Source organism: Notechis scutatus, chromosome Z (assembly GCF_049901735.1).
Source record: "Notechis scutatus isolate UNSWTSFEM ecotype Mainland chromosome Z, rNotScu1.2, whole genome shotgun sequence".
Classification (NCBI taxonomy): domain Eukaryota; kingdom Metazoa; phylum Chordata; class Lepidosauria; order Squamata; family Elapidae; genus Notechis; species Notechis scutatus.
The window spans coordinates 122,800,584-122,828,083 of NC_142025.1; the positions used below are offsets into that span (position 1 = coordinate 122,800,584).

General features: G+C 48.6%; 2 protein-coding genes across 2 annotated transcripts in view; one reads left to right on the forward strand and one right to left on the reverse strand.

Annotated features, from left to right (window-relative positions):
• POP7 (POP7 ribonuclease P/MRP subunit) overlaps nucleotides 1-2,144 on the forward strand; it is a gene marked incomplete at its 5' end in the record, with an annotated part of 4,012 nt that extends 1,868 nt beyond the window's left edge. Inside the window, 1 exon segment of the mRNA XM_087947411.1 lies at nucleotides 2,014-2,144. Coding sequence (XP_087803537.1) covers nucleotides 2,014-2,144 — 131 coding nt within the window.
• Nucleotides 2,145-9,306: 7,162 nt separating this feature from the next.
• TFR2 (transferrin receptor 2) overlaps nucleotides 9,307-27,500 on the reverse strand; it is a 27,351-nt gene continuing 9,157 nt past the window's right edge. Inside the window, 19 exon segments of the mRNA XM_087947412.1 lie at nucleotides 9,307-9,473; nucleotides 9,475-9,663; nucleotides 10,374-10,514; nucleotides 11,543-11,598; nucleotides 11,601-11,759; nucleotides 11,762-11,768; nucleotides 12,011-12,095; nucleotides 15,298-15,374; nucleotides 15,465-15,532; nucleotides 17,437-17,499; nucleotides 17,755-17,807; nucleotides 17,809-17,836; nucleotides 22,834-22,953; nucleotides 23,069-23,241; nucleotides 23,387-23,526; nucleotides 23,914-24,030; nucleotides 24,644-24,766; nucleotides 26,749-26,860; nucleotides 26,959-27,099. Of these exon segments, the coding sequence (XP_087803538.1) occupies nucleotides 9,420-9,473; nucleotides 9,475-9,663; nucleotides 10,374-10,514; nucleotides 11,543-11,598; nucleotides 11,601-11,759; nucleotides 11,762-11,768; nucleotides 12,011-12,095; nucleotides 15,298-15,374; nucleotides 15,465-15,532; nucleotides 17,437-17,499; nucleotides 17,755-17,807; nucleotides 17,809-17,836; nucleotides 22,834-22,953; nucleotides 23,069-23,241; nucleotides 23,387-23,526; nucleotides 23,914-24,030; nucleotides 24,644-24,766; nucleotides 26,749-26,860; nucleotides 26,959-27,099 (1,906 nt within the window). The 3' untranslated portion in view covers nucleotides 9,307-9,419.

Genomic DNA, 27,500 nt, shown 5'->3' on the forward strand with positions numbered 1-27,500 from the left:
TAGGTAGATACATAAATGATAGATATAGAAAGATAGATGATAGAGGATAGAAAGATAGATAGATACATAGATGATAATTATAGAAAGATGATAGAGGATAGATAGGTAGGTAGATACATAGATGATAGATATAGAAAGATGATAGAGGATAGATAGGTAGATACATAGATGATAGATATAGAAAGATAGATGATAGAGGATAGAAAGATAGATAGATACATAGATGATAGATAATTATAGAAAGATGATAGAGGATAGATAGGTAGGTAGGTAGATACATAGATGATAGATATTGTAAGTACATGTAAGTACCCGTGAACACTTAACAAAACAAATATATATATATATATTTGAAGCCTGATGATGGCAGATGAGATTCTGCCGAAACGTTGCTACAACTTTAAAAGCACAACTATAATGACGTGGGAAAATACCCGAACAAAGCTGAATGCCATACATGTAAGTACCCGCGAAAACTTAAGAAAACATATATTCTTTCATTCATATATATATATGTATATAAATTTTTTAACAACAAACATAGAGAAACACAAACAAACAACAAGTAAAAACTCAATTATACAGTGCATCGGTTGCTACATATTTCTTTTTTTTAAATATATTTTTATTAAGTTTCCATTATTACAACATAGAACATCACCATTTCAACAGCCTTCTTGACATCTATACAGGTTCTTATCTTAAATATCCTTAACACATTATATTTACCTTTATCTAATATTGATTAATAGCTTTAACTATAATTATTATTCGTACATTCTCACATGTCCTACCTATACATTTTATTTCCTTGAGGTCTCTCGCAGTTCAACTTTCTTATCTTATTTCTTGTTTCTCTTTCATACCATTGATTCCAAATTAAGAAGTATTCAGTCTTCTCTTTCAGTTTCAGTGTTAACATATTCATTTTAGTTTAGATTAGATTAGATTAGATTAGATTAGATTAGATTAGATTAGATTCAACTTTACTGGCATTGCCATGGATACAGGCAACGAAATGCAGTTAGCATCCAACCAGAAGTGCAAAACAACAGTAAAATATAAATATATGTGTGCAAATATGCAAGGCATCTATGAATACGTCCGTGGAAAACACAACAAAATGTATGTACACAAAGATAAGTGTGACTGCACATATCTGAACATAGACAACTGTACAAAACGTTGATGGACACATTGAATAGAAATATTTCAGCACTCCATTCTTTTAATTTTTTTTTTTTTTTTTTGTAATATTAGTTCTTCATTAGAAATATTAGGATTTTTCCATCCTTGTGCATTCCTATGTTTATACTTATACCTATTCTCTTGTAAGCCATGGACAAAAACCAAATAAAAATGAAATAAAATCACATGCTCTCTCATGCCCTCCTTATGCTCCCGAACCACTTTGGGCTGCCGAGTGGATTATCTAGGCATTTCAAGAATGCCTTGTTTCCACACACACACACACACACACGCACCCTTTTGCTGGCCGCTTCAAAAAGGCCAAAGGAGTATCTTTGGAGTTGACCTTACGGGTTGGAAGGTGCCGCGGCCGCGGAGGGAATTCCCAAATTCTTTCCTAGGGTGAGATAGAGGAGGGGGGCGGGCGGGGGGGGGGGGGGCGTGCTTCGACATTTGCCGTTGTGTAAGAGCGTTGTGTCATCCCGGCTGCGTGTGAGAAGACGGGCTTATCTCTGCTGGCCGGAAATCGGCCGTTTTTCCACTGCCCGGCTGAAGTGCGACGGGCGATAAAAGGCTGGCAGGGAGCCAGGAGCCGCCCTGGCATCTCAACCCCCCCACCACCACCGCATACCACCACCACTCACCCACCCACCCCGTCCGAGATGGGCATCCGGAGTGTCCTCACCGCGTTGTGACCCCTCCGGGACTTTCGGCGCGTCGTCGATCCTTGGCAAACCAAAGGCCGTAGCATCGAGATCACCGCGGCGTGTTTCCACCGGCGCTAGTGGCACCTATTTCCACATGTGGTGGACCTTCCCCGTCAAGCACGGAGAGATATCGGCTCCCAATTCAACCTTTGGCTTTGCCGAAAGAAAGAGATGACCGTCCAACCAGAAACTTTCCGGTTAGGCATGCTTTCAAAGACCGAACCGAAAGGAAAAATCGTCCACATCTGAATGCTTTCCTATCAGCGATCGCCAACCGGTGGGCTGCGTGACAGTTTTGGTGGTCCGCAGAGAAATCTATCTCTCTCTCTCTCTCTCTCTCTCACACACACACACACACACACACAAATCAAAGCAATTAATCCCAGGCTGCGCAGGTACACAAGGCTGCGCCACCCACATGGCCCCGCGGGAATCGTCCCGGCCCGCTCACTCCTTCCTAGTACCTATCTCTTCCCACTTTTGACTATAACCTTGTTGCATGTATCCTTACACATTATTTAGTTTCCTCGTATGATTTTGATTTTGCTGATTTAGTATCCTATGAGTATCACTAAGGGTTGTATCTTACAATTCTTGATGAATGTATTTTTTTCATCCTTCCTGGTACCCATCTCTTCCCTCTAACCTTGTGGCTTGTATCCTTACAACTTACATGATTTAGTTTCTGCGTACGATTTTGATTGCTGGTTTAGTATCCTATGAGTATCTTATGATTCTTGGTGAATGTATTTTTATCATCCTTCCTAGTACCTATCCCTTCCCACTTTTGACTATAACCTTGTTGCATGTATCCTTACACATTATTTAGTTTCCTCGTATGATTTTGATTGCTGATTTAGTATCCTATGAGTATCACTAAGGGTTGTATCTTACAATTCTTGATGAATGTATTTTTTTTCATCCTTCCTGGTACCCATCTCTTCCCTCTAACCTTGTGGCTTGTATCCTTACAACTTACATGATTTAGTTTCCGTGCGATTTTGATTGCTTGTTTAGTATCCTATGAGTATCTTATGATTCTTGGTGAATGTATTTTTTCATCCTTCCTGGTACCCATCTCTTCCTCTAACCTTGTGGCTTGTATCCTTACAACTTACATGATTCAGTTTCCGCGTATGATTTTGATTGCTGGTTTAGTATCCTATGAGTATCACTAAGTGTTGTATCTTACAATTCTTGATGAATGTATTTTTTTCATCCTTCCTGGTACCCATCTCTTCCCTCTAACCTTGTGGCTTGTATCCTTACAACTTGCATGATTTAGTTTCCGCGTACGATTTTGATTGCTGATTTAGTATCCTCTGAGTATCTTATGATTCTTGGTGAATGCATTTTTATCATCCTTCCTAGTACCTGTCTCTTCCCGCTTTTGACTATAACCTTGTCGCATGTATCCTTACACATTATTTAGTTTCCTCGTATGATTTTGATTCCTGAATTAGTATCCTATGAGTATCACTAAGTGTTGTATCTTACGATTCTTGATGAATGTATTTTTTTCATCCTTCCTGGTACCCATCTCTTCCCTCTAACCTTGTGGCTTGTATCCTTACCACTTACATGATTCAGTTTCCGCGTACGATTTTGATTGCTGGTTTAGTATCCTATGAGTATCACTAAGTGTTGTATCTTACAATTCTTGATGAATGTATTTTTTCATCCTTCCTGGTACCCATCTCTTCCCTCTACCCTTGTGGCTTGTATCCTTACAACTTCCATGATTTAGTTTCCGCGTGCGATTTTGATTGCTGGTTTAGTATCCTATGAGTATCTTATGATTCTTGGCGAATGTATTTTTATCATCCTTCCTAGTACCTATCTCTTCCCACTTTTGACTATAACCTTGTTGCTTGTATCCTTACCACTGATATGATTTACTTTCCACGTACGATTTTGATTGCTGATTTAGTATCCTATGAGTATCTTCTGATTCTTGGTGAATGTATTCTATTATTTATATATGTATATATATTATAATGTATTATATATATTAAAAAGTAGGGTGGGGAGGAGAAAGAGACGGAGTAGGAGATGTGCTTGCGTGTGGCCGGCTGCAGGAGATCAGTGCTCCTCCCTTGCGAAAGCCCCCTGCCCCATTTGGGAGGAGTAAAACCCACCTGCCCACCCCGCCTTCCTCCCTCGCTACTCCCTGGCCTTCGGCTCCACAAACCCACGGGCTCCCTCCAGGCCTGACCTGCCCTGCCCTCTTGGCAGGATGCTGCCGTACGGCTGCCTGTCCATCGGGGACTGCGTGGGGCTCATCGAAGTGGTGAAGAGTTCCTACACCATCATGCAGATCCAGTGCAAGGGCGGCCTGAAGGGGGCGCTGCAGTTCAACAGCAACGCCTTGCACCACTGGCTGAAGGAGAAGAACAAGGGTGAAGGGTCAGTCTGGGCATGGGGGAGGGGTTTGGGGAAGGGGTTGGCGGGCTGGGCAGTGGGACACCACTCGGGAGGCGCTTCCGACCGAAGAACCAAGCTCGACCCGTCGGAATAGAGCCGGGAGGAAGGGACCTTGGAGGTCATCTAGCCCGACCCCCCCTGCGGAAGCAGGAGAGAGACCCCGTACACGGGGGTGGGATTTTACCTGGTCGGACCGGTTCTATACACAACCGGTTGTTACAATTCTGCCCAGTTTGGAGAACCGGCAAATTGCGCCACTGGCTGGCCCCCGCCCCGCCCCGCCTACTCGCTCCTTACCTGGCATGCACGCCATCCAACTTGCCCGCTAAGTCGCTATTTTCCCTCCCAACCATCATCCGTTCTGCTGTGCCGGGAGATTTAGATCAGCTAGGAAGCAGGAAACGGTTGGATTTCTAGCTTTTCTAGGTAATTTTTTAGATCTTCGGCTCTGCTTTTAAGCAGAGCGAACCTCCCTAGGATTGAAGCTTCTATTATTCAGGGCAGACTCAGGAGCCGATGGCAGATAGATAGATCTCTGAGGGGATCTGTGATTCTGCGAGCAACTCCATCTGCCTGCCTGCTTTGCCTGTTTTTGGGTAAAAGTTGTGTATCTTTTTTTTTTAAATGAAAAATTCAATATTTACACGCCTGGCGTGTTGTGAGTTAATTTTGTGAGTTTGCTTGCAAACAAATTTTATGTCACAGACTCAGGCAGCCGATGGCAGATAGATAGATCTCTGAGTGAATCTGTGATTCTGCGAGCAACTCAATCTGCCTGCCTGCTTTGCCTCATTTTGGGTAAAAGTTGCTTATCTTTTTTTTAAATGAAAAATTCAGTATTTACGTACATGGCGTGTTGTGAGTTCATTTTGTGAGTTTGCTTGCAAGCAAATTTTATGTGACAGACTCAGGCAGCCGATGGCAGATAGATAGATCTCTGAATGAATCTGTGAGCAACTCAATCTGCCTGCCTGCTTTGCCTCATTTTTTTAAATAAAAAATTCAATATTTAGGTACATGGCGTGTTGTGAGTTCATTTTATCAGTTTGCTTGCAAGCAAATTTTATGTGACAGACTCAGGCAGCCGATGGCAGATAGATAGATTTCTGAATGAATCTGTGATTCTGCGAGCAACTCAATCTGCCTGCCTGCTTGGCCTGATTTTGGGTAAAAGTTGCTCATTTTTTTTTAAATGAAAAATTCAATATTTACACACATGGCGTGTTGTGAGTTAATTTTGTGAGTGTGCTTGCTAGCAAATGCTATGAGTTTGCTTCCAAGCAAACTTGATGTGACAGACTCAGGTAGCCGATGGCAGATGGATAGATCACTGAATGATTCTGTGAGCAACTTCATCTGCCTGCCTGCTTGGCCTGATTTTGGGTAAAAATGGCTCTTTTATATATAAAAAAATTCAATATTTACGTACAAGGCGTGTTGTGAGTTAATTTTGGGAGTTTGCTTGCAAGCAAATTTCATGTGACAGACTGAGCTAGCCAATGGCAGAGAGATAGATCACTGAATGAATCTGTGAGCAACTCCACCTGCCTGCCTGCTTGGCCTCATTTTTTAAATTAAAAAAAATTGAATATTGACGTAAATATTGACAATATTTTCAGACAAGCCCGTCACGGGACCCACCAAGCCACGCCCACAAAATAGGCCACGCCCACAGACCCGGTGGTTAAGAAAATGGAATCCCGCCCCTGCCTGTCCGGCTGTCCAGTTTTTTTCTTAAGGTGTGAAGCCTCCACAACTTCTGGTGGCAGGCAGTTCCATGGGTTCCATTGTTCTCCCCGTTGAGAAGGTTACCTCCTTAGTTCTAGGTTGCTTCTCTCCCTGGGTGAGTTTACCAGCCGTTGCTTCTTCTCCCCGCGCGGGGTTGGACTAGATGACCTGCAAGGTATCCAGGACCCAACCCCATAAGTACGATTCTCGAATAGTGATGCATATGAAAGAAAACGTCTAATAAAAAGACATATTTAACAAACGAAAAAAATATCCAAGAAAAGTCCTGGTTGGCCCTTTTTTTTGGGATGGGGGGAAAGTTACCTTTGGGGCAGCCGCGACGTGGAGGAGGATGGAGACCCACCTGGGACGCCTACCTGGCTGACCTTCTCCCTACTTGCCCAGGTACGACGCGGCCATCGACCTCTTTACGCGCTCTTGCGCCGGGTATTCCTGCGTTCCTGCGAGCACATTTTAGGATTAAAAATTTTATTCGGGGTGGGTGGGGTGGGAATAAAACCGGGATTTTATTAAATGTAATAAAGTGCGGTGTGATTGCATTGAGCAAAAAAAAAAAAAATGGGATTGCGTGAACTCTGAGGACATTTGACCTTCATTACGCTTAATAAAATGTTGTTTTATTCGATGTAAACCCAAATTTAATCCAATGAATCCTGTGGTTCAATTAAAAAAAAATTGGTAAGGCGAAGGGACCAGCAGATCCTCTCCTGGATTTTTATCCCTTCCAGAAATCCTGGTTCCTTCGGATCAAGTCAACCAGAGGGGATTTATATCACGGCCAAGTTGATTTAATTGAAGATTTATTTAATAAACGACCAGAGCTGCTTCGTCTGCTTGGAAATACGTTGTAAGAGGAATTAAGGAGACCGAGAGCCGGGTTGGAGCCGGGTTCGAAACGGGGAGCCTGTGTGAATTCTAGACCTGTTCTTAGGCATGAAAACTAGCGGCCGGGCGACTTTAAGCCAGCCGCTTTCTCCCAGCCCCAGGAAGGAGGCAATATAGAGCAAGCCTCTTGAGCTAAAAATATCTGTCACGTTGTTCTGTGAGTTTTGCTCCATGTTACGACGGGTTTTTTGTGTTTTTTCGGTGCTGACTTTCCCCAGTCAGCCGTGATTTGATGGACACCTGCCAGGCACGTGAGAGAGCGGAATGGTGGACCAATGAACGCAGCTACAACTGGAGTGGCCCCAACGGTTAGGAAAAAAATACACCCGGGATTCCGTAGTAGCCTCTTACAACTTGTGGTTGGATTGACCCTGAGTGCCCCCCTACCTCATGAGCCCCCCAGACCCCGTGGTCATAGGGGGCCAAACCCATGATGAGGGGGTGGCGAATCCTCAATTTGAGGCGGCATCGGAGACAACTCCCATATTTTATGCCTGCACTCAATTTGTGTTTTTGTGTTGTACAGGTTCACCTTCAAGAAGTGAGGGGAGCCGACTGTCAACTCATAAAACATTTTCTATGCCCGTTCTATGCCAGCACTCCATTTGTTTGTCTTGTCTTGTACAGGTTCACCTTCAAGAAGTGAGGGGAGCCGACTGTCAACTCATAAAACATTTTCTATGCCTGTTGTATGCCTGCACTCAATTTGTTTTTTTGTCTTGTACAGGTTCACCTTCGAGAAGTGAGGGGAGCCGAATGTCAACTCATAAAACATTTTCTACGCCCGTTCTATGCCTGCACTCAATTTGGTTTTTGTCTCATACAGGTCACCTTCATGAAGCGAGGGGAGCCAACTGTCAACTCATAAAACATTTTCTATGCCCGTTCTATGCCTGCACTCAATTTGTTCTTTTGTCTTGTACAGGTTCACCTTCAAGAAGTGAGGGGAGCCGACTGTCAACTCATAAAACATTTTCTATGCCCGTTCTATGCCTGCACTCAATTTGTTTGTTTTTTTGTCTTGTACAGGTTCACCTTCAAGAAGTGAGGGGAGCCGACTGTCAACTCATAAAACATTTTCTATGCCCGTTCTATGCCTGCACTCTATTTTTTTGTCTTGTACAGGTTCACCTTCAAGAAGTGAGGGGAGCCGAATGTCAACTCATAAAACATTTTCTATGCCCGTTCTATGCCTGCACTCAATTTGTTTTTTTGTCTTGTACAGGTTCACCTTCAAGAAGTGAGGGGAGCCGACTGTCAACTCATAAAACATTTTCTATGCCCGTTCTATGCCTGCACTCAATTTGTTTTTTTTGTCTTGTACAGGTTCACCTTCAAGAAGTGAGGGGAGCCGACTGTCAACTCATAAAACATTTTCTATGCCCGTTCTATGCCAGCACTCAATTTGTTTTTTTTGTCTCGTACAGGTTCACCTTCAAGAAGTGAGGGGAGGCGACTGTCAACTCATAAAACATTTTCTACGCCCGTTTTCCTAGTGGCCAACCGAAAAGCGGGAGGTGGGAAAGGAGTTTGAAAGAGCGGTGTAGCAGTTTGGGATCGAAAGCGCCTTCCATTCCTATCTTGCAAAGATTGTAACTAAGCGCCTGGCCTTTCCGCCACGCAAACTGGAGAACGTGATCGTCGACCTCTCGGCAACAGCCCTGTTTTCGGTTGGAGAATATGAATTACGATACACCCAGAGGGGGCCGGGTAGAGAACCAGGGTCCAAAGGGACAGCGAATTAACGCATCTCCGAGTCGGCTACACCCAGGTCATGCCGAGATGTTCGCTCCTCATAAATCCTCGGGAGGTTTTATTTACTACCCCATCCACCAGGCCTCGATCAACATCAGGGGAGGGGTAGTGGTGGCCAAAGTCAACGCGCCTTTTATTCCATCCGTGCAATAAAACATTCGCGGCCGCCGACGGATTTAACCAAGGAGGAAGAACGAGCGAGGGAAAGGAGGAGGACGGCAAGAAGGAAAGGAAAGGAGGAAGGAGGCAGGATTCCCGTCTTATTACATAGCAATAAATCAATTCCATTTATAGCAGGCCTTGCTGCTGATAAATCCGGAGTGGGGGCGAGGGGGGAGGGCGAGGAGGGGAGGGCTGCGATTCCATTCAGGGGAGGGCGCAACGTATAATTAACCCGGGAGGCACGAGGGCCTTGCTATTTCTATTGCATAGCAATATTCCAAGAATTCATAGCGAACCCTGTCGCTGATAAATTAAAAATCGGGGAGGAAAAGAGGGGGGAAGGAAGAGGGGATCGGGGGGGGCCGCCACGAAAGCCCTCGGCGTGGGCAACTTCGCACGCGTGGCCTTGCCCAAACTACACCCCCAAAAAAAAGCAACCACGCGACGCCGTTTGCCAAGGGGGATCTGCTTCGCGCGAGGAGAGAGAGAGAGAGAGAGACCGACGGCGAGACAACAGGCCGCCATTTTGGGGGGAAGGAGGTTCCCGGCTCAGAAGTTGTTGTCGATATTCCACACATCGCCGCTCAGGGCGTTGGCGGCCCCCCTGCAGCGTCCAGGTGACCAGGGCCAGTTGCCGTCGGAAGAGGACTTCGTCGAACTTCTCCGGGGCGTCTCGCAGGAGGCCGACGTGCTCCAGGAGGGCCCTCAAAGTGTGGGGGCCCCGGCCGTGGAGGATGTGCCGGAAGGGAGTCTCGGTCACCGCCACGTATTGAGAGAGGAAGTAGAATTCCACCTGGAGGAAGGAGGAGGGGAAGCGTTGGGAGGCGTCCTTTGGACGGCTGCGGACCCCCCTCCCCCAGAGGGCCAGGGCCAGGCTGAAGGATTTGGGGAGGGGGGCTGTGTCTCCTCACACTTGAGGCCCCCCCAGAACCCATCGATTAATAGTCTAGCAGGATTTGCGTCTGGGGGCTACCGCGGAGAGAGGGCGGAGGAAGGGACTAAAAGAGAGTAAACAGGCTACAGCGGAGAGATAGCAGAGGAAGGGATGGCAAGAGAGTAAACAGGCTACAGCGGAGAGATAGCAGAGGAAGGGATGGCAAGAGAGTAAACAGGCTACAGCGGAGAGATAGCAGAGGAAGGGATGGCAAGAGAGTAAACAGGCTACAGCGGAGAGATGGCAGAGGGAGGGATTAAAAGAGAGTAAACAGGCCACAGAGGAGAGGTGGCAGAGGGAGGGATTAAAAGAGAGTAAACAGGCCACAGAGGAGAGATGGCAAAGGAAGGGATTAAAAGAAAGTAAACAGGCTACAGAGGAGAGATGGCGGAGGAAGGGATGAAAAGAGAGTAAAGAGGCTACAGAGGAGAGATGGCAGAGGAAGGGATTAAAAGAGAGTAAACAGGCCACAGAGGAGAGATGGCGGAGGAAGGGATGAAAAGTGAGTAAAGAGGCTACAGAGGAGAGATAGCAGAGGAAGGGATGGCAAGAGAGTAAACAGGCCTCACCCGCATGATGCGAACGTTAAACATCCGCAGAAGCCGCTCGTTGTGTTCCTCCGAGGTGTAGATGTCCCTGCGCAGCTTCTCGGCGGCCCGCACGTAATCCCCCCGTGCCGAGTACATCCACTGCAGGGTGAGACCCCGACTCTGGGCGAGGGAGAAGCAGAGTAAGGGGTGGTGGAGAAGGGTGTGAAGCCCGGGTATCGGGTGCAGAGGGGTTGGGGGGGAATCCCCCCCTCCGAGGAGAGAGGCCCAGCGGCCTCACCCGGCAGGTGGCGCCCCAGGTGAGCGGGCCCGTTTCTCCCTTGCGCCGCCTTCTCCCCTGCTGGACGCTATGAGAAACGCAGAGTAAGCAGCCAATCACCAGGAGAATGGGAGTTCTAGTCCCGCCTTAGGCACGAAAGCCGGCTGGGTGACTTTGGGCCAATCACTAGGCAACAGTGAGTTCTAGTCCCGCCTTAGGCATGAAAGCCGGCTGGGTGACTTTGGGCCAATCACTAGGCGACAGTGAGTTGTAGTCCTGCCTTAGCGGGCTGGGTCATTTTTGGGCCAATCACCAGGAGAATGGGAGTTCTAGTCCCGCCTTAGGCATGAAAGCCACCTGGGTGACTTTGGGCCAATCACTAGGCGACCGTGAGTTCTAGTCCCGCCTTAGCGGGCTGGGTGACTTTGGGCCAATCCCCTGGATACAGTGAGTTCTGCCTCCCAGATGATTTTTCGCCCCGTTGGAGGCATTTTTGACCTTCCCGGGGACAAGAGGAACCTTGGGAGGGCGAAAAAACGGGCCTTCCGGAAATCCCGGAAGTGGCGAAAGGGGCCCATTTTTTTCGACCTGCCGAGGATAGAGAGGCTTCCCTCGAGCCTTCGGAAAGGCGAAAAATGCCCATCATCAACGGGCCAAAAAAGCCGGCTGGGAGGCGTGCGCATGCACAGGGCGGGTGAGGGGGTGGGGAGGGGGTGTTGTGCTCGTATGCACACGGTGGGGGGCAGGGGAGGCCGCATTGTATTGTGGGTGCCGACACCACAACCGAAAAGCTTCGCCGTGCCTGAAACGACCGTTTTTGGCGGGAACCCCAGGGGTCCAATGGAACCACCGGTTCGCCTGAACCGGTGCGAACCGGCTCAAATCCCAGGCCGGCTGGAATGGGGGCGGGAAAGGCGGGGGGGGCGCCCACCTTGAGCTGGCCGTTGAACTGGTTGAAGCGGGCGACCTGCCGCAGGAGGACGTCCCGTAGCACCAGTAGTCGAGGGGCAGCAGGTGGTGGTGGGACAGCTTGAGGAGGAGGTGGCCCACCACCTCGGCCACCGTCTTGGCCACGGCCGGCAGGCGGCCCTGCAGCGCCCGGTTCAGGTGGTCGTAGGTGTCCAGCATGGTGTTGAGGAAGGGTGCGGGCGCGAGTCCTGCCGGGGAAGCGGGGTGGGGGAGACACACACACGACGACGGGATGGCGAAGAGGGAGGGGCTGCGGAGCCTGCCTCTGGCAACGATGGGGAGGGGCTGGGGGTGTAAGTAGTGGAGGGGAGGGTTGAGATGGCAGGACTCCCAACTCCCAGAATCCCCATCGGACCTAGAGATGGGGGGGAACTTCCTGCATTTCAGTCCTTGCAAGGAGGGGGGAGGGCGTGGGGAGGGGGCATCTCACCTCTACGAAAGAGAACTCCACCGCCGGGACGCCGCCAAAGGAGGTGAAGGCGAAGGCGCTGCTGTCCATGGGAAGGGGCTGGATGCTGGGGGGAGAGAGAAACCCACCGGGGTCAGGGGGGGTCTGGGGTCAAAGGGAAGGGAAGGGAAGGGGGGGTGAGGGTTCCAAAAATGGCATTTGGGGAGATTTGGAGGACCTTAAGAAAGGAGGATGTCAACTCCCAGAATTCCCCAGCCATCATGGCGGACCTTAAGATGGAGAACTTCCACTCCCAGAATTCCCCATAAATAAATAAAAAAATAAAATAAATGAATAAATAAATAAATAAAATAAAAAATAAAAGATGGAGGACTTCCACTCCCAGAATTCCCCATAAATAAATAAAAAAATAAATAAATGAATAAATAAATAAATAAAATAAAAATAAAAGATGGATGGACTTCCACTCCCAGAATTCCCCAGCCATCATGGTGGACCTTAAGATGGAGGACTTCCACTCCCAGAATTCCCCAGCCATCATGGCGGACCTTAAGATGGAGGACTTCCACTCCCAGAATTCCCCAGCCATCATGGCGGACAATAAGATGGAGGACTTCCACTCCCAGAATTCCCCAGCCATCATGGCGGACCTTAAGATGGATGGACTTCCACTCCCAGAATTCCCCAGCCATCATGGCGGACCTTAAGATGGATGGACTTCCACTCCCAGAATTCACCAGCCATCATGGCGGACCTTGAGATGGAGGACTTCCACTCCCAGAATTCCCCAGCCATCATGGCGGACCTTAAGATGGATGGACTTCTACTCCCAGAATTCCTCAGCCATCATGGCGGACCTTAAGATGGATGGACTTCCACTCCCAAAATTCCCCAGCCATCATGGCATGGACCTTAAGATGGATGGACTTCCACTCCCACAATTCCCCAGCCATCATGGAGGACCTTAAAATGGATGGACTTCCACTCCCAGAATTCCCCAGCCATCATGGAGGACCTTAAAATGGATGGACTTCCACTCCCAGGATTCCCCAGCCATCATGGAGGACCTTAAGATGGATGGACTTCCACTCCCAGAATTCCCCAGCCATCATGGCATGGACCTTAAGATGGATGGACTTCCACTCCCAGAATTCCCCAGCCATCATGGCGGACCTTAAGAGGGATGGACTTCCACTCCCAGAATTCCCCAGCCATCATGGCGGATCTTAAGATGGATGGACTTCAACTCCCAGAATTCCCCAGCCATCATGGCATGGACCTTAAGATGGATGGACTTCCACTCCCAGAATTCCCCAGCCATCATGGCGGACCTTAAGAGGGATGGACTTCCACTCCCAGAATTCCCCAGCCATCATGGCGGACCTTAAGATGGATGGACTTCCACTCCCAGAATTCCCCAGCCATCATGGCGGAGCTTAAGATGGATGGACTTCTACTCCCAGAATTCCCCAGCCATCATGGTGGACCTTAAGATGGATGGACTTCCACTCCCAGAATTCCCCAGCCATCATGGTGGATCTTAAGATGGAGGACTTCCACTCCCACAATTCCCCAGCCATCATGGCGGAGCTTAAGATGGATGGACTTATACTCCCAGAATCCCCCAGCCATCATGGCGGACCTTAAAATGGATGGACTTCCACTCCCAGAATTCCCCAGCCATCATGGAGGACCTTAAGATGGATGGACTTCCACTCCCAGAATTCCCCAGCCATCATGGCGGACCTTAAGATGGATGGACTTCCACTCCCAGAATTCCCCAGCCATCATGGCGGACCTTAAAATGGATGGACTTCCACTCCCAGAATTCCCCAGCCATCATGGCGGATCTTAAGATGGATGGACTTCCACTCCCAGAATTCCCCAGCCATCATGGCGGGCCTTAAGATGGATGGACTTCCACTCCCAGAATTCCCCAGCCATCATGGCGGATCTTAAGATGGATGGACTTCCACTCCCAGAATTCCCCAGCCATCATGGCGGATCTTAAGATGGATGGACTTCCACTCCCAGAATTCCCCAGCCATCATGGCGGACCTTAAGATGGAGGACTTCCACTCCCAGAATTCCCCAGCCATCATGGCGGACCTTAAGATGGATGGACTTCCACTCCCAGGATTCCCCAGCCATCATGGCGGACCTTAAGATGGATGGACTTCCACTCCCAGAATTCTCCAGTCATCATGGAGGACCTTAAGATGGATGGACTTCCACTCCCAGAATCCCCCAGCCATCATGGCGGACCTTAAGATGGATGAACTTCAACTCCCAGAATCTCCCAGCCATCATGGCGGACCTTAAGATGGAGGACTTCCACTCCCAGAATTCCCCAGCCATCATGGCGGACCTTAAGATGGAGGACTTCTACTCCCAGAATTCCCCAGCCATCATGGCGGACCTTAAGATGGATGGATTTCCACTCCCAGAATTCCCCAGCCATCATGGCGGACAATAAGATGGATGGACTTCCACTCCCAGAATTCCCCAGCCATCATGGAGGACCTTAAGATGGATGGACTTCCACTCCCAGAATTCCCCAGCCATCATGGCATGGACCTTAAGATGGATGGACTTCCACTCCCAAAATTCCCCAGCCATCATGGAGGACCTTAAGATGGAAGAACTTCCACTCCCAGAATTCACCAGCCATCATGGCGGACCTTAAGATGGAAGAACTTCCACTCCCAGAATTCCCCAGCCATCATGGCGGACCTTAAGATGGATGGACTTCCACTCCCAGAATCCCCAGCCATCATGGCATGGACCTTAAGATGGATGGACTTCCACTCCCAGAATTCCCCAGCCATCATGGAGGACCTTAAAATGGATGGACTTCCACTCCCAGAATCCCCCAGCCATCATGGCATGGAACTTAAAATGGATGGACTTCCACTCCCACAATTCCCCAGCCATCATGGCGGACCTTGAAATGGATGGACTTCAACTCCCAGAATTCCTCAGCTGGCGTAGTGGAACTTAAGATGGAGGACTTCAAGCTTTGCTGGCTGGGGAATTCTGGGAGTTGAAGTCCATCAGTCTTAACGGGGCCAAATTCAGAGTGGGGAATTCTGGGAATTGGAGTCCAGCCTGCTTTTCAATTGCCACGGTTAAGAAATACCGATTAAACCCCTGTTTTTTTCTTCTTCTCTGATTTATTATCCAATTTTTACCAATTCTGCCGCTCAGCCCTGATGGGAGGGGGACCAAGGGGAGGAGGGGGGGTGGGTGGACTTGGGGGTGTTTGGGGGGGGTCTCAAAATAGGGGTTCTTTAAATCCCCCCCCTTACCCCTCATTCTCCCAGCGCCGGCCCTGCTCGGTCATCTGCTCGAAGATGCTTTGACCACTACGATTCGGACTGTCCACCTGCAGGAAAGGACGTTTGGGGATGGATGGCCTCAAGGAGACCCTTTCGTCCTGCCCTCCTCCTCCCCCCGCCCCTCCACTCCTCCTCACCTGCTTAATGACGCTCTCGATGAGGCTGATCAGGGCCGGGCTGGTCTTAGCCAGCAATCGGTCGTCTCCTGCCAAGAGACCAGCGGCCAAGGTTCTAGTCCTCATTGAGGAACTTTTGTCGGGGACTCTCCCCCACCCGGTGGTTTTTGTTTCCCCCCCCCCCCACCTGGCTGGGGGTAATGGCAGTTGCGAGGAGGAGGGGGGGCTCTCTACCCCCTTAGCAGCCACGCTCCTTCACGGATAACAGATAATCCGAGTTGGAAGGGATCCTGGAGGTCACCTAGACCAACCCCCCTGCCCAAGCAGGAGACCCTACACCATTTCTGGAAGAAAGGAGAGAAAGGAGAGAAAGGGGAGGGATGGGGGAAGGAAGGAAGGAAGGAAAGAAGGAAGGAAGGAAGGAAGGAAAGGAAGGAAGGAAGGAAGGAAGGAAGGAAGGAAGGAAGGAAGGAAGGAAGAAAGAAAGAAAGAAAGAAAGAAAGAAAGAAAGAAAGAAAGAAAGAAAGAAAGAAAGAAAGAAAGAAAGAAAGAAAGAAAGAACAGAATAACAGAGTTGGAAGGGACCTTGGGGGTCATCTAGTCCAACCCCCCACCCACCCAAGCAGGACACCCTATACCATTTCTGAAAGAAAGGAGAGAAAGAGAAAGGGAAGGGATAGAGAAAGGAAGGGAAGGAAGACAGAAAGGAATAAAGGAAGGAAGGAAGGAAGGAAGGAAGGAAGGAAGGAAGGAAGGAAGGAAGGAAGGAAGGAAGGAAGAAAGAAAGAAAGAAAGAAAGAAAGAAAGAAAGAAAGAAAGAAAGAAAGAAAGAAAGAAAGAAAGAAAGAAAGAAAGAACAGAATAACAGAGTTGGAAGGGACCTTGTAGGTCATCTAGTCCAACCCCAATCCACCCAAGCAGGACACCCTACACCATTTCTGAAAGAAAGGAGAGAAAGAGAGAGGGAAGGAAGGAAGGAAGAAAGAAAGAAAGAAAGAAAGAAAGAAAGAAAGAAAGAAAGAAAGAAAGAAAGAAAGAAAGAAAGAAAGAAAGAACAGAATAACAGAGTTGGAAGGGACCTTGGAGGTCATCTAGTCCAACCCCAATCCACCCAAGCAGGACACCCTACACCATTTCTGAAAGAAAGGAGAGAAAGAGAAAGGGAAGGGATAGAGAAAGGAAAGGAAGGAAGGAATAAAGGAAGGAAGGAAGGAAGGAAGGAAGGAAGGAAGGAAGGAAGGAAGGAAGGAAGGAAGGAAGGAAGGAAGGAAGGAAGGAAGGAAAGAAGGAAAAGAGATAGATAGATAGATAGATAGATAGATAGATAGATAGATAGATAGATAGATAGATCAAACAGAATAACAGAGTTAGAAGGGACCCTATAGGTCATCTAGTCCACCCCCCTCCACCTCAGCAGGACACCCTAAACCATTTCTGAAAGAGAAAGAGAAAGGAAGGGAAGGAAGACAGGAAGGAAGGAAGGAAGGAAGGAAGGAAGGAGGGAGGGAGGGAGGGAGGGAGGGAGGGAGGAAGGAAGGAAGGAAGGAAGGACAGAATAACAGAGTTGGAAGGGACCTTGTAGGTCATCTAGTCCAACCCCAATCCCCCCAAGCAGGACACCCTATACCATTTCTGAAAGAAAGGAGAGAAAGAGGAAGGGAAGGAAGGAAGAAGGAAAGAAGGAAAGAAGAAAAGAAGGAAAGAATGAAAGAACAGAACAACAGAGTTGGAAGGGACCCTGTAGGTCATCTAGTCCAACCCCCCCGTCTGCCCACGCAGGAAGACCCTACCCCATTTCCAACAGGACGGGACTCCAACCTCTTCTCGTCCGTCTCCAGGGATGTTGGCGCTCCCACAACTTCCTCTGGGCAGCACAGCCCGACTTGTGTCTGTCGTCCTCCCCGCCCCCAAGACCAGCAATCTCTCTGAGGTGGGGAGGGGCTACCGGGGTGCTCTTCCCCCCCCCCCACCCACCCACCCCCGTCCCACTCACCCAGGACAGCATTGTCCAGGCTGATGTAGGCAGCGGCCTTCAGGTGTAGCATCGTCAGGTACCCTGCAGAGGGAGGAGCGTCGGCTTTCAAATGGGGGAGGAGCTTCCCCGTAGGGCAACTCGGACGAGGAGCTCCCCCGTTCCCGTGGCTGATCCCCCGATCAAAGGGTCTGGCGGTCCCTGGGCCGCCCGAGAGACAGAGGAGGTTTTTTAGGGGGTGGGCGGGACACACCCTCTTTCGCAAACCCCGATGAAGGGGGTGGGTGGTGGTTCCAGTGTCCCCCCTCTCGCCAAACCACGCCGCCCGGGTCCCGCTCACCTCCAGCCACTCGGTGGAGCCCACGCTGCCAAAATCGCCCGCGTCCCAGCTGAAAAAGCAGGCTCCTCCGTAGCTGGAACCCTGCGGTGTAGGGGACACGGGATTGATTCTGACCCGGGCTTCCGAGACCGTAATGACGCACACGGGCTTTTTTCTCCCCCAAAAACCAAGCAAATCTCGTTTGATTTGCAACGCTGGGAATGATTGTCATTCCCAGCTCGGGAATGAAGCTCAAACTAGTTCCTCGAGATAAGCACCCGCCGCTCTTCCCTGTGAAGTGCGGCCAAAAACAGAAAGTGTCCAAGGAACTAGAAAAGAAACCAACCGACGTACCAATATATATATATATAAAGGGACAGGAATCTTTGCAGGAAGCAACTTTCGTTCGATCAGTTCCGAGGACTCGGAACCGATCAAATGAAAGTTGCTTCCTGCAAAGATTCCTGTCCTTTGCTCCTCCTTTATGTCTTATGGGAGAGGCGATCGCCTCCCAGCCTTGCTCCCGAGTCGTCCCTTTTTTTCTCAGCTGCTCTCGCCTTCTGGCAGCTCTGTGCATACGCACACTGGGAACAGGCTCCCACCGTTCCTCTTCCTCGCTGATGTCAGATTCTGGAAGCTCCGGAGGCAGCACCCCACTCCCAGGTGGCCCTGGCCTCATCTCTGTGTCGGACGCAGGAGCCTCGTCCGAGTCCTCTTCAGACTCCCGGACGGGTCCCCGTTCTTCCCCACTGTCCGATTCCGCTGCCGTCTGCACGGCGAACCACCAACAGGGATCTCCATCGCTTCTAGGCGGATTCTCTCGAACTCGTGACCTCCCCTTCCTTCCCCCCCTCCGCAGCTCTAGAATAGGCCTACCCCCACCCAACAGCCGCTGGGACCCAAAAGGGGGGCCGTGAGATCCCCGACTCTGAAAGCAGCCACCTCGCCTTACGTCCGTCCACTTAACGACCATCGGAAGTTCCGATGGCACCGGGAAAAAAAGTGACTCGGGCCCATGTTTCACTCTTACGACCATTGCACCACCCCGATAGCCAAGTGATCAAAAGGCAAGATGCTTGGCAAGGGTCTCGTATTTATGACAGTTACAATGTCCCCGGTCGCGTGAGTAAAATCAATGTGGGAGCCATATTCACTTCACAACTGTGTGACTCTCTGCAGAGATTCGCTGAACAAACTGCTCAGGAAGAAAGGGAGTAAAATAGGCAAAAACTCACTTAACAACGGTCTCAGTGACAGAAATTTTAGGTTCAATTGTGGCCATAAGTCAAGGACTACCTGTCAGGATTTTGGCAGCTGCCCTTATTACATCGTGAGAACTTCGAGCCAAGCTTCAAAACTTCAAAACATGTTCTCCATCTGAAACACCTTCATAGCTGAGAGTCAACAATCACATTCTCCAACTAGGGATTCATGTTCTCCATCCGAAACACCTTCATAGCTGAGCGTCAAGAATCACATTCTCCAACTAGGGATTCATGTTCTCCAACCGAAACACCTTCATAGCTGAGAGTCAACAATCACATTCTCCAACTAGGGATTCATATTCTCCATCCAAAACACCTTTATAGCTGAGAGTCAACAATCACATTCTCCAACTAGGGATTCATGTTCTCCATCCGAAACACCTTCATAGCTGAGCGTCAAGAATCACATTCTCCAACTAGGGATTCATGTTCTCCAACGAAACACCTTCATAGCTGAGAGTCAACAATCACATTCTCCAACTAGGGATTCATGTTCTCCAACCGAAACACCTTCATAGCTGAGAGTCAACAATCACATTCTCCAACTAGGGATTCATGTTCTCCAACCGAAACACCTTCATAGCTGAGAGTCAACAATCACATTCTCCAACTAGGGATTCATGTTCTCCATCCAAAACACCTTTATAGCTGAAAGTCAACAATCACATTCTCCAACTAGGGATTCATGTTCTCCAACCGAAACACCTTCATAGCTGAGAGTCAACAATCACATTCTCCAACTAGGGATTCATGTTCTCCAACCGAAACACCTTCATAGCTGAGAGTCAACAATCACATTCTCCAACTAGGGATTCATATTCTCCAACCGAAACACGTTCATAGCTGAGCGTCAACAATCACATTCTCCAACTAGGGATTCATGTTCTCCAACCGAAACACCTTCATAGCTGAGAGTCAACAATCACATTCTCCAACTAGGGATTCATGTTCTCCAACCGAAACACCTTCATAGCTGAGAGTCAACAATCACATTCTCCAACTAGGGATTCATGTTCTCCAACCGAGACACCTTCATAGCTGAGCGTCAACAATCACATTCTCCAACTAGGGATTCATGTTCTCCAACTGAAACACCTTCATAGCTGAGCGTCAAAAATCACATTCTCCAACTAGGGATTCATGTTCTCCAACCTAAACACCTTCATAGCTGAGCGTCAAAAATCACATTCTCCAACTAGGGATTCATGTTCTCCAACCGAAACACCTTCATAGCTGAAAGTCAACAATCACATTCTCCAACTAGGGATTCATATTCTCCAACTGAAACACCTTCATAGCTGAGAGTCAACAATCATGTTCTCCAACTAGGGATTCATGTTCTCCAACCGAAACACGTTCATAGCTGAAAGTCAACCATCACATTCTCCAACTAGAGATTCATATTCTCCAACTGAAACACCTTCATAGCTGAGCGTCAAAAATCACATTCTCCAACTAGGGATTCATGTTCTCCAACTGAAACACCTTCATAGCTGAGCGTCAAAAATCACATTCTCCAACTAGGGATTCATGTTCTCCAACTGAAACACCTTCATAGCTGAAAGTCAACAATCACATTCTCCAACTAGGGATTCATGTTCTCCAACCGAAACACCTTCATAGCTGAGCGTAAACAATCACATTCTCCAACTAGGGATTCATATTCTCCAACCGAAACACCTTCATAGCTGAGCGTCAACAATCACATTCTCCAACTAGGGATTCATATTCTCCAACTGAAACACCTTCATAGCTGAGAGTCAACAATCATGTTCTCCAACTAGGGATTCATGTTCTCCAACCGAAACACGTTCATAGCTGAAAGTCAACAATCACATTCTCCAACTAGGGATTCATGTTCTCCATCCGAAACATCTTCATAGCTGAGAGTCAACAATCACATTCTCCAACTAGGGATTCATATTCTCCAACCGAAACACGTTCATAGGTGAAAGTCAACAATCACATTCTCCAACTAGGGATTCATATTCTCCAACCGAGACACCTTCATAGCTGAGAGTCAACAATCACATTCTCCAACTAGGGATTCATATTCTCCATCCGAAACACCTTCATAGCTGAGCGTCAACAATCACATTCTCCAACTAGGGATTCATGTTCTCCATCCGAAACACCTTCATAGCTGAGAGTCAACAATCACATTCTCCAACTAGGGATTCATATTCTCCATCCGAAACACCTTCATAGCTGAGCGTCAACAATCACATTCTCCAACTAGGGATTCATGTTCTCCATCCGAAACACCTTCATAGCTGAGAGTCAACAATCACATTCTCCAACAAGGGATTCATATTCTCCAACCGAGACACCTTCATAACTGAGCGTCAACAATCACATTCTCCAACTAGGGATTCATATTCTCCAACCGAAACACCTTCATAGCTGAGAGTCAACAATCACATTCTCCAACTAGGGATTCATGTTCTCCATCCAAAACACCTTTATAGCTGAAAGTCAACAATCACATTCTCCAACTAGGGATTCATGTTCTCCATCCAAAACACCTTCATAGCTGAAAGTCAACAATCACATTCTCCAACTAGGGATTCATGTTCTCCATCCAAAACACCTTCATAGCTGAGAGTCAACAATCACATTCTCCAACTAGGGATTCATGTTCTCCAACCGAAACACCTTCATAGCTGAGCGTCAACAATCACATTCTCCAACTAGGGATTCATATTCTCCATCCAAAACACCTTTATAGCTGAGAGTCAACAATCACATTCTCCAACTAGGGATTCATGTTCTCCAACCGAAACACCTTCATAGCTGAGCGTCAACAATCACATTCTCCAACTAGGGATTCATATTCTCCAACCGAAACACCTTCATAGCTGAAAGTCAACGATCACATTCTCCAACTAGGGATTCATGTTCTCCAACCGAAACACCTTCATAGCTGAGAGTCAACAATCACATTCTCCAACCAGGGATTAAAATTCTCCAACCGAAACACCTTCATAGCTGACAGTCAACAATCACATTCTCCAACTAGGGATTCATGTTCTCCAACCGAAACACCTTCATAGCTGACAGTCAACAATCACATTCTCCAACTAGGGATTCATGTTCTCCAACCGAAACACCTTCATAGCTGACAGTCAACAATCACATTCTCCAACTAGGGATTCATGTTCTCCATCAGAAACACGTTCGTAGCTGAGAGTCAACAATCACATTCTCCAACTAGGGATTCATGTTCTCCAACCGAAACACCTTCATAGCTGACAGTCAACAATCACATTCTCCAACTAGGGATTCATGTTCTCCATCCGAAACACCTTCACAGCTGAGCGTCAACAATCACATTCTCCAACTAGGGATTCATGTTCTCCAACCGAAACACCTTCATAGCTGAGAGTCAACAGTCACATTCTCCAAATAGGGATTCATGTTCTCCAACCGAAACACCTTCATAGCTGAGCGTCAACAGTCACATTCTCCAACTAGGGATTCATATTCTCCAACTGAAACACCTTCATAGCTGAGAGTCAACAATCACATTCTCCAACCAGGGATTAAAATTCTCCAACCGAAACACCTTCATCGCTGAGTGTCAAAAATAGGTATTTTCCCGGCAGAAATCCCAGTAGTTTAGTTCCAATCTTTGCAAGAGAAAGTATGGAATGCGCTTTCAGTTTTTAAACTGCTGCACTGCTCCTTCAAATCGCCCCCTCTTTTCTGTTGGCAACTATAAAACGGGCCTAGAAATGTTTTGTGACGGGACACAACCGATATTCCAGCGGGACGCTGGGGTCTTATGAAGTGACATCTTCCCCTGCCCTTACAACGCCTCCCTCATCGGCTTACCATTCTGCACCATGGCGACAAAAGTCCGGGCCAGTTCTAGCAAAATGGCCGTGCCCACGCCAGACCGGGCAGCTCCAGGTCCCAGGGAGTCCCTCTGGGCCCCCACGATCAGATAGTGATCTAGTCGATTCATCGGGATGCAAAAACAAAGAATCCCATCAGTCTCGCTTGCTGGAAAGCTCTCTCCTACCTTCCTTGTCGCACCACCCTAGACTCCCGTGGCCCCCGCTTGTACCGGGTTCAAATTTGCCCTCGATGCAGCCGAAAACGTTGTTAATCATCACCGACTGCTGGACGTTGTGCACCCCGAGCTGCAGGCGGAAGTTGGGCTCCCCGGGGCCGAGCAGGTAAGGCACCTCTGGGAGGAGCCCCCTCCAGGACTGGGGGGCCGGGGGTCCCGTCAGCTGCCTGTAAAAGGAGCCGGAAATGAACATGACAAACGCCACGTCGGAAGGCGGGCACGGCTCCACTCTCTTTCCATCCTTTGTCCCGCTCAACAAGGCCCTCCTCTCTCCCCCCCCCCTCAAAAAAAAACCCCTCCCCAGCTACACACCGTAGCAGGTGGGCTGCCACGGCAGCGCTGATGGGGTGAGCCGGGATCGTGGGCAGCCCCGATGACCTCACGGGGGGAAACTGGGTGTGGTTGAAGGACGGGAAACCAGGGCTGTACGGATCTCCGGCCCCCATATGAACCTGCAAAGATGGTGGCGGGGGAGGGGGGGAGGAAAAGAGGCCACCCTGAGCTGGGAAAGCCATCCGGAACCTCCCTGGATCAAGGCAGTCTACCTCGGCGCAGGGCACAGCAGGGGCCGCTGCTTCTTCCCCCGCCTGCTCGCCTGGCCTTTTCTCTTCCTTTCTCCTTGGAAGCCTTTTTTCTTAACAACCAGGTCGGTCGAACCGTTGCGAACCGGTCACATATCTCACCACTGCAATGGAACGTCACCGCACACACACACACACACACACACCCCGTGATGTATCGGTAACGGCCCCGGCAGGTAGCCGAAGACAAAATGGAGGACGGGGCAGGTTCAACAGCTGGCTTCTGACCCCCCCGCCAAACCCCCCAATCTTACTCACGTGCCCGTAAATGCTGATGTTAGGGGAAAGGCCCAGTTTACGGGGGTCTTGGGGGATGTCGCTGGGATCCGGGTAGATGAGGAGACCCTTGGCTTGGCTAGCCTCCGCATTGGCCACCTGCGCGGGAGGGTGGGGGGAGAAAGTGCTCGGAATGACCCTTCCCCTTTCACGACCCCCCTCCCATCCTTAAAGCCCCCCAAAAAAAATCTGTTCTGCGTGGTTCCCAACCTTTGTCTCAACCCTTCCCACAGGAGGATGCTCTGGACATATGTCCCCTCCCCGATTGCGAAGTGCTCTCTGGGCACAATGAGAAGAATATCTGCCGAACAAAACTCCGCCCTGGCAACGGGAAAGGCATCAGGCCAGTAAAACCCTCAGCTCCATTCAGCTGCCCGTTCAAATTAGGGGGGGTCCGTTGTGGAATGGCAATGAGCGGTGCGGTGGACCTAGAGGTGGACCTCTCGCCTCACAGTCCAGGGGCTGCGAGTTCGATCCTAGGTAGAGGCAGATATTTGTGTCTCTCTCTCTCTGGGCGCAATGAGAATAATATCCGCCGAACAAAACTCCCGCCCTGGCGACAGGAAAGGCATCCGGCCATCAAAATGCTCTGCTAGCTCTCTTCGAATGGCCCAGACGTCACCCCACAAGGGATTATGGGGTCATGAAAGGAGGAGGAGGAGGAGGAGGATGGGGGGGTTGTCTACGTTGTTGGGGTGCAGAGGCGGCTCACCTTTTCGGCATAGCTGATTTTCCCCACGCGGACGATGACCAGGTGACCCCGCGGACTCAACCCCTGCTGCTCCAGCGCCCCAAAGTCCTCCCTGCGTCCGTAGTTGGCAAAGACAAGGCCGCCCTGAGGACGGGGAGGAGGGGGAAACATGCTCAGAGGAGGGGGGGGGACCCTTCAAATGGGAGTGGGGGGGTGGGGGGGGGAGAATTCCCTCCCCAAGAGAAGAAACAATGCAAAAAAAACCCCAGTGCTCTCCTGGGCCGAGGATATCCTTGGAACTCTTCTCGAAGAGCTTCCAGCCCTAGGTGAAATCTATCTTAATCTCTCTTTGGTCCGAGTCAGGGATGGGGCACCGGCAGGTTGACTTACAGCAATTCGTTTAGTGACCGTGAGAAGTTCCAACGGCACTGAAAACGGGGAATGGTGACCATTTCTCACACTTACCACCGTCGTAGCACACACACACACAGACCCCTGTGGTCACGGGATCAAAATTCAGGTACTTGGCCACCGACTCGTATTTGTGACGAGTTGAAGTGTTCCCGGAGGGGGTGTGTGAGGGGGTCATGGGATCCCAACAAGCGATGTCAATTCAGGGGAAGCCGGATTCCTTCAATGGCCGTTTTACTCACCGAAAACCTGCCCGTGATTCACTTAACAACCGTGACGCGAACGGTCATAAAACAGGGCAAACTGGACAAGCGCTGTCTAGCTTGGCGTCGGAAATTTAGGGCCCCCAATTGTACCTCCGTGCCAAGTTTATATAACCCGTGGACCTCAATTCCCAGGATTCCTCGGCTGACTGCCAGGAATTCTGGGAGTTGAAGTTCCGAAGTCTTAAAGTGGCCGAGTTTGGACCAGTATGGAAAGCGTGCCCCCCCCTCCCCAAGACCAGACTGGGTGGACTGGAGAGGATTTGCACCCCGAGACTCGCTGTCAGGATTCCGGCCGTTTACACCCCCCCGATTAAAAATCCTGAGTCTCGAGCCAAACTTGCAAAACTTCCAAAAAGGATTTATTAGGGAGTGAACATGCCGGCACTGCCTGGGTGCAGCCGACTCTCCAATTCTCCAATGGGACACAGCCGTAGCCCAGAGTCCTCCATCATGTCCCCCAATTAGAATTTTGCACCGACGGAAACTATGATCCCCTAGTTTACTATCTTGGAAAACCTTTAAACCAGAGATATTTTTCTTGGCTATCTTACCTGAAGGATCCAGTAGAGAATCGACCTATTTGATTTAGAAATGTTTTTTTAACAGCAGCTAGAAATTGAATTGGCTCAAAACTGGGAAAGCGGGGAAAAATTCCGTCAGAAGACGGGGGCGATTTAAGAAAATAACGGAATGCGCAGAAATATCAATAAATGGACATTAGTCAATGAATGTTAAATGGACGTTAGAAATTAAATGGACGTTAGAAATTAAATGGACATTAGAAATTAAATGGACATTAGAAATTAGACAGCCAGAAGACAAAGAATATTATCAAAATAGGGGATTTATTTTATCAATGGTCAGATGAGAAAATAGGGGAATAAAATATATTCTAATATGAATGCAACATAATAGTAAAGATAAGACAGCGTAATGAGGTATTAGAACTGATTAGAATGAAATGAATGACAGGATGAATATTTAGGTTTTGGGAAAGTGGAGATTTGCCCGAAAAGGATGACCTGAATTTATAATTATAGTCTATTAAGGAGTGAATAATAATAGAGTTGGCAAAGCTGATCTATTCAATATGAATTTTAATCTAAATTTAGAAGGGAAAAGACTCTTGCACAAGAGATATATGTACCTATCGAACACTGTATCCATGGAAAGGTGGTTTTATTTGATGTTTTATGTTTGGGTTGGTCAATGTTGGTTGTCAAAATAAATTTAACAAAAAAAAACGTAAAAAAACAAAGAAAAGAAAAGATTGACGGAATGCGCTTTCGGTTTCCAAGCTGCCACACTGCTCCCCCCCGTCCTCCCTTTAAAAAGACCACCGAAATGTTTGATGAGTTGACCCTCGGCTCCTGTACCCCCAAATGCGCCCCGTTTGCGCCTGTGGGCTTGACAGGAGTGCCACCCAGTGGGCAGAGCAGCCATTATTACCACAACGGTGCCAGAGGCGCTATAGGGGCAGTAAACCTCGGGGTCCCCCAGTTGCAGCTCCTCTACCGCGGCCCCGCTGGCGTCCAGCCGGCGAAGGAAGTTGGGTCGACCCCTGAAATAAAGGGGGAGGGGATGCAGGAAGGGTTAAAAAGCCACCCCCCCCGAAGACCCCGTTTCCCCCACCACCACCACAGTATCAGCGGTACTGACCGGTCGGGGCGCTGCAGCCCCACGTAGTGGCTATCGGTCCAGCTGTGGTCCAGGCCAAAGGAGGTGAAGGCTGCCAGGACGTGGCTGGAGAGGGCGTCCAGGCGAGGGGAGCCGGGCGGGTGGGGACCCTCACTCATTTGTCTGCCGGGGAGGGGAGATAGGATGAGGAGGAGGAGGAGGAGGATGGTTTAATCTTCACAGTCCGGTCCATCATTCTTATTACTATTATTAGTAGCAGCAGTAGTAAAAATAAATTATTATTTGCTATTTTTATTATTGTATGATTAACATTATCAATATTATATGTTTATATTAATTAATTAAATAAATATGCTATTATGGTTATTTTTTATTATTATCATTGTTATATATTTCTATTTATTGAGCAACGGTATATTATTATTATTATTATTATCATTGTTATATATTTATATTTATTGAGCAACAGTATATTATTATCATGATGATATATTTATATTTATTGATGAACTGTAAATTATTGTCATTATTATATATTTATTTATGAACAGTAAATTATTGTC